General features: G+C 41.2%; 1 protein-coding gene across 1 annotated transcript; it reads left to right on the top strand.

The window, feature by feature from the left end:
- The first annotated feature begins 306 nt into the window (after positions 1 to 306).
- LOC132092811 (interleukin-20 receptor subunit alpha-like) lies at positions 307 to 6,112 on the top strand. The gene is made up of 7 exons (XM_059499232.1): positions 307 to 422; positions 1,152 to 1,281; positions 2,436 to 2,641; positions 3,761 to 3,936; positions 4,007 to 4,151; positions 4,423 to 4,562; positions 5,459 to 6,112. Exons 1-7 carry the CDS (start codon positions 371 to 373, stop codon positions 6,083 to 6,085), a joined length of 1,476 nt encoding a protein of 491 aa, XP_059355215.1. The 5' UTR covers positions 307 to 370; the 3' UTR covers positions 6,086 to 6,112.
- The last annotated feature ends 556 nt before the right edge of the window (positions 6,113 to 6,668 follow it).

Genomic DNA, 6,668 nt, shown 5'->3' on the forward strand with positions numbered 1-6,668 from the left:
GCAACCATTGTCATTCAGGCATTGAAGTCTCACCTGTATAACCGGTCCGCTGTCATACCACACACAGCTACTGAACAGCCCTCAGGGGGAAAGATACTAATGCCACGATGAACAGTAAGTCAGAAGCCGATGTGTTAAACACAAAAAAATTTCAAAAGCTTCTAAAATATTGATCAGTATGAAGACATATCTCATGAATATTAATGAGGTCGCGTTCCTCGCCACCGGTTGGCTCGGGCCGGTCACGCCCCGCCCACCCTGCGATCAGAGACTGCACCTGAGCGCGCCTAGAGAGAGAGAGAGAAAGAGATCGAGAGAGATAGATCGAGAGAAGAGAAGAGGGCAGAATGTGAACGAAGCGTGTGCGGCGATGGATTCCTCTTTACTGATCGCTCTGTGTTTGCTCTGGACGAGAACATCAGGTAAACCACACACACACTCTCTCTGTTCAACTCTCAACTCATTCGCATCAAACACTGTGATTGTTTTATCTGCATGTCTCCTGTTTAATATGTGATTTAGAGTCTTTCACAGCCGTGATATTTATGACTTTAAAATTAACTGAGGAAATATTTGATTATATCATGTGTGATTACTAAAATCACAGTAGAAATCGCTCTAGTTAGCGAAGCTTACACATATATCTGTCATTTCAAGTCTATCTGGAGCTATTTCAAGTAAGGTGTTTCAGCCCAACCCAAGCTGGTCATATCTGTTCTCTTTCCCACAAAACCTCTTTTATTGATTTATTACAGCAGCACATAATAAATCCACATCCACAAACATGTTCTTTCAGCTTACAGCAATGACAGGAGCACTTTAACAAGCTCTAAGAGAAATGCTCCAGGCTGGTTTTAGTGTATTTCTTCTTCTTATCATTGCTGCTGTCTCGTTTGTTTACATTGTAAACATGTTCATATTTAGGTTTTTTAACATCAGCCTCAGGAACAACAGGAAGCAGAGTTTCTTTTGTGCTTCTTCCTGTGGTTTTTATGAAATCTGATTTATTTTAACAATGCCTGAATGTCACTGCATTTCCTGCTGTCACTGCGAAGCTCTGAGAACTGGATACAATTCAATAACATGAGATGATGTTTAAAATACGAATATGGTCAGTGTGTGTAAATATCCGTTGATCTGTTGTATCGTAGGGTCATTTGTTGAGGGACCGCCTGAGCCTCGTAATGTCCACTTCTACTCAGAGAACCTGAGGAACATTGTGAGGTGGACGCCAGGAGAAGGATCTCCCAATAACACCGTCTACACTGTGGAGTACGCCATGTGAGTGAGCTCAGGAATTGAAGCATGCTCAAAGACTCAGTTCAGTTCTTGAGAGATCTGTCCACACTCAGAATGAGTCACGGGTCAAAGTGTCATTGTGTTAGACACAACACAACAAAACAAGAGCCATTTGTTTTTTTAAGAAGCACAAAAAATTGTTTACAATCAAACCATTTGACATTTAAAAACAAACAGTTGATGTAGTGTTGAACATGAAGACATTGTGTGATTTGTGAAGCATTAATGCACTCCCAGATAAAAAAGTACAAAAGTTGTCCATTAAAGAATCCTTTTGAAAGGTACTAATACATACCCTTGAGGTACTGATATGTATATGGGATATCAAATCTTTTTACTGACTTGGATCTTTACATGATATTAAGCAAATCTTGATTCAAGCAATTTCTTTCATTTGAGACTAATTAAAATGTTAAACTACTCCAACATGTCAACTTGTGCAAACCAGTGTTATTTTAGTATCGTTGAGATTCTGCTATAGTTTTCAATTAATGTTCTGAATTCATTTAATATTTTTAAACTTTGCATTGTATTGAAATTTGAGTTATGTTTTAGTTACAATTATAGTTCAAATTGAACAAAAGTTACATTTAGTTGTGTTTTGTCATTTTTATTATGTGTCTATAGATAGTTTATTTTAGTTCATCAAGCTAAATAAACAAGAGAAATGTTGCCCTGACCACAGAATTTTAAAAAATATTTTATTTGATTTCCGCTAACATTTATTTGATTTCAAGTAACAAACATCTATTTTTTATGGTGTCAGTATTAGTTAACTGACAATGTTTAAATAGCTGTGTCTCGTTTTTCAGCTGCATAGACGAGGCTATCTTATTTCAGAAAAGTAACCAGTACATTCCACAGAAAGAAAGAAATGACATTTAGTTTTATAATGTTTAGTTTCTGTAATGAGACCTCCTTGATGACTTATATATACGACTGACAGATGTGTCCTCCGCAGGATGCAGCTGAAAAATGAGACGCAGGAAATATATATATATATCTATTTAAAATAGTATTTATTATTGTCACTAGCTGGTTTTAAGACACTGAGACTGGAGAACATCTCGCAGTGTTTGTATGCACACGCTGCTTCCCTGAGCTCGATGTGAGCCGAGTCTTGTGTTGTTCTGCAGATACGGTGATGAGGAGGAGAGCGGCTCTGGGCAGGTGAAGTGGAGGAGTGTGGAGCACTGCACCTCCATCACACAGAACGAGTGTGACGTGTCTCACGAGACCTTTGACCTGGAGGATGAATACTATGCCAGAGTCAGGGCCGTCAGCACAGACACACAGTCAGCCTGGGCCGAGATCACGAGCCGCTTCAGCCCCGAGCTCCACAGTGAGTCACTCCTGCTGCTGAGGATGCACTTTGCAAAACCTCTACCTTTAGCCGTAGACACCTTGGTACTTTCTTTACCCCTGAAGGGTGCATATTAGTACCTTACATTAGTAACATGCACCCTTAAGGTAGTGATTTGTACTCTTATGAGTGTAAGGCTGTCTCGTTGAGGGCACTGCCCCAGTGACAAGCTGTTGTACTCCTAAAGGAACAGTTTTTGCAATTTTTTTTATTTCTGAGAGTGGATGGATGTTTTGTTAGTTTGTTGATTTAAGCTTAGATAAATAGAGAATAGCAGTATAAAGATGAATAATGATCAGATTGACACTGATTTGCTGTATGCATGTGAATGTCTTGACAATTTAAATCCCATAGTAAGCATGGATTATGCTAAAATACCATAGTTAAGGCAGTCATTGTGAGGAAAACTACTATAAAAACATTTGACATTCAGACTGTGTGAAGCTTTCTCAATCTCTCTAATGCCGCGTTACTGAAATGCTGCTGTAGTAACAATAACTAGTGACTATATAATTACTGTACATAGAGATACTGTCTAAAATCCACGTGTGACTGTGTTGTTGATGCCAGTAATAAAATAGCACAGGAAACATGACACAACATATTCATGTCTGTGGCAAGATTTGAGAACAGTCATCAGAGAGAAATCTGAGCTCTCAGAAGAGTTTCCATCCAACACTTGAGCATTGTTTTACAAGCGTGAACTCATTTCATCAGCTTCACCTCTAGAGAGTTTATCAGCGAAGTAAACCGTGTCATTTCAGGAAATCAAACACACAGATGAAGTGTTCCTCCGTTCATTCAGAGGGAGCCATAGAGATGATTCTTCATTCCACAACACCACCCAGCTCTGCAACACCCTTTAACCTGTCAGCAGAGTATTTCTGAAATGCTGTGACTCATGAATTTTATCATAGAATTATGCAGAAATTCCTTTCACACCTCGTCATATGTTTAAGATGTTCTGATTCACACAGATTACTCTGTTATGCCATGTATTAACAGGCATACTGCTTCTGTTGATGTGTGATAGTAACACACACCTTCGATATAGCAGATCATTATCTGATTCTGAGCTAATGGATCTCTGTCTCGCAGCGATCATCGGCGCGCCGCTTCTGGAGCTGAGCGTGCTGCAGAACTACATAGACGTCACCATCAAGGGGCCCTTCAGATGGAGAACCAAGAAGACAAAGAAAGAGAAGTCACTCTTGAAGATCTTCCCACACATGATCTATAACGTCTCTGTGTTCAACGGCAGGAGCGGTCACACGGTGAGTCTTTGAGAAACACTAGGACACTCAGACAAATTAAAACAGGAGAATCGTTTTGTTTTTGTTTCAGAACTACAGGCGTCTTAAAAACGGGAACCTGACGCTGGGCCCTCTGGACTTTTCCACGCAGTTCTGTGTGATTGTTCAGGCCCAATCGGAGTCTCGGCCTCTGGCCTACAAACCCAGCAAGCGGCTGTGTGTCGAGACGTCTCGAGGTAACACAGAAACCCACGGCCGGCTCTGGTCTTTTCACTTTCAGATTGCCAGGAGAACAGGTTTGAGCAGTATTTGATTTGCACAACTGACAGGACAAGTTGAGGAAACCTTTGCTGCTATTTGAACTCTTTATCAGCTCGTGTGTAATGCTTGACTGTAGCTGAGGTGTTTTCCCAGCGTGTTCTGAGCTGGACTTCCTCATGCATGAGTTTTCAGACACTCCTCTGTGTGTTAATGTGTAAGCTGATGGTGGTTCTCTCTCTGCTGTAGATCCGTTCAGAGACCAGCTGCTGGCTTCTCTGCTGGGAGGCGTGCTGCCGTCTGCTCTATGTCTGTGTGTCCTCGCTGTGCTCGGGGGTCTCGTCCACTGCTACATCACTGACCACAGACAGAGACTGCCCAAGAGCACGGTACGCCTGCCACACACAATATTTAGAGATCACAATCTCTCACAGGACTGGGGATGGTCTTATTTGACTTGTGCTAGTAAGCATCCAGTTAGAAAAGAGTGACACGATGGCAACTTCTGATTAAAACGATACAGCAGATGTCACTTTTGATCAATTTAACGCATCCATACTGATTAAAAGTATTCATTTCACCATTAATAAAATAATATGCCAATAATTTCTAGTAGACACTACTATTCAAACGTTTGGGGTCAGTAAGATTTTCTCTGACAAAAATGAATGCTTTTATTCATCACTTCATCACAAAAGCAAATAATGTTACAAAAATAATGCATTTATAATGTTACAGAAGATTCCTATTTCAAGTAAATGCTGTTCTTTTGAAGTTTCTGTTCATCACAGAATTCTAAAAAATAAAATGTATCAGCGTTTCTACAAAAATATTGTGCAGCAGAACTGTGTTCAACAGTGATAATAATCAGAAATGTTTCTTGAGCAGTAAATCATCATATTTTCATGATTTCTGAAGATCATGTGACACTGAAGACTGGAGGAATGATGCTGAAAATACAGCGGAGCATCACAGAAATAAATTACACTTTAACACAGATTCACACAGAAAACAGCTGTTTTACTTTAGAATAATATTTCACAATGTTTTATTGATCCTACTGTATTTTCAATCATATAAATAGGCCTTAGTGAGCAGAAGAGACTTCAGGATTACCAACCCCAAACTTTTGAGCAGTAGTAGTGTTAGTAAAGAAAAGATAGCAGTACAAAATCCTTCAGAACAGACGATTCTGCTTTCATTTGAGGATCGTGGGAGAGAGTCATAACATGTCACAATCAGTTTAGAATAGTGTCAAAGTAACACTGAACCCTTGTCATTTCAGCACATGGTTGGCTTGAGTGGAAAACATCACACTTTCCAGCCTCAAGTGCCCCACACAGTCATCTTCAACGTGATGAAGTTTGGAGATGAATCGATGGCTGTGCCACAGCTGATGTCCAGTGAGGACCGGTCAGCGCTGGACGAACAGGTTCAGGCTCAGAGCACGGATCAACAACCGCTGGTGTGTTACACACTTCAGCACGCTCCGCCGCCGCTAGCTGACCCGCCGGACACAGACTCGGTCAGTGTGCACTTGGAGCTGCCGGACACCGACTCGGTCAGTGTGCACTCGAAGGCACAGCACAGCGAGGTTGTAGATTATGGCATCGTGCTGCCGGCTGCTTTCGCAGCTCCGTACAGGACACAAGTACACAGTGTTCCTCATGTGGACGAGCCACATGATGAAGACCAAGCACAGATATTCCTGGACTGGAGCCCGGAGACTCAGGAGCTGAAGATCCCTCTGATGGGCTTGTTAGGTCTGGAGGATGATCAGCTGCAGACTGAAGCGGTCACGCTGCTGCCTAACATCATCCTGAGACAGACCTCGGGGGAGAGCTACGAGTCCGAAGATGACTTCACCAAGATGGAGCGAGACTGGGGCCTGGTCATCTCCAGCCCAGACTGACAGAGGAACAATGCTCTGCTTCAGACTCTTGATGCTTACCTTGCCTAGTGCGTTCAGTTTTAAGGTTTACAGATGAAACAATATAATGAAGGATTTTCAGTGGACTTTGTTTTCTGCTTCCAACATAAGACTCCATGAGCAAAGCTCAGTTCTTTAGCTGCTGTATTCAATTACTGTTAATCACGGCCAACCATTTTCCCCAAACACGTGCATATCCTGAAAGCTGTTCAAGGGAAATAAACCATTTTTTAGCCAATCACCTGAGCTGGAGAAGACCTGGCAACATCCATTAATCAGCTCTAAAGAAAGCCCTTCAGAAATGTGCTAAAACATGAAGTATAATATTATATAGTAATGTGTGTGTGTGATGTTCCTGGTGCAGAAGCCAGATTTCATCTGAAGGGAAAGCAGATACTTAGAGGTTGTTCAGCATATTTTCTGAAAAAACATTGCAAATATAAAACAATTATAAAAAAAAATAGAGAAGTGGACAAATAAACTATGCTTTGTGAACGTTAGAAACATTATGACAGTATGACAGCTAAAGAACAGTATGACGTGTGTGTGTGTGTGTGTGTGTGTG

This window comes from Carassius carassius, chromosome 18 (genome assembly GCF_963082965.1).
Source record: "Carassius carassius chromosome 18, fCarCar2.1, whole genome shotgun sequence".
NCBI classification, from domain to species: Eukaryota; Metazoa; Chordata; class Actinopteri; order Cypriniformes; family Cyprinidae; genus Carassius; species Carassius carassius.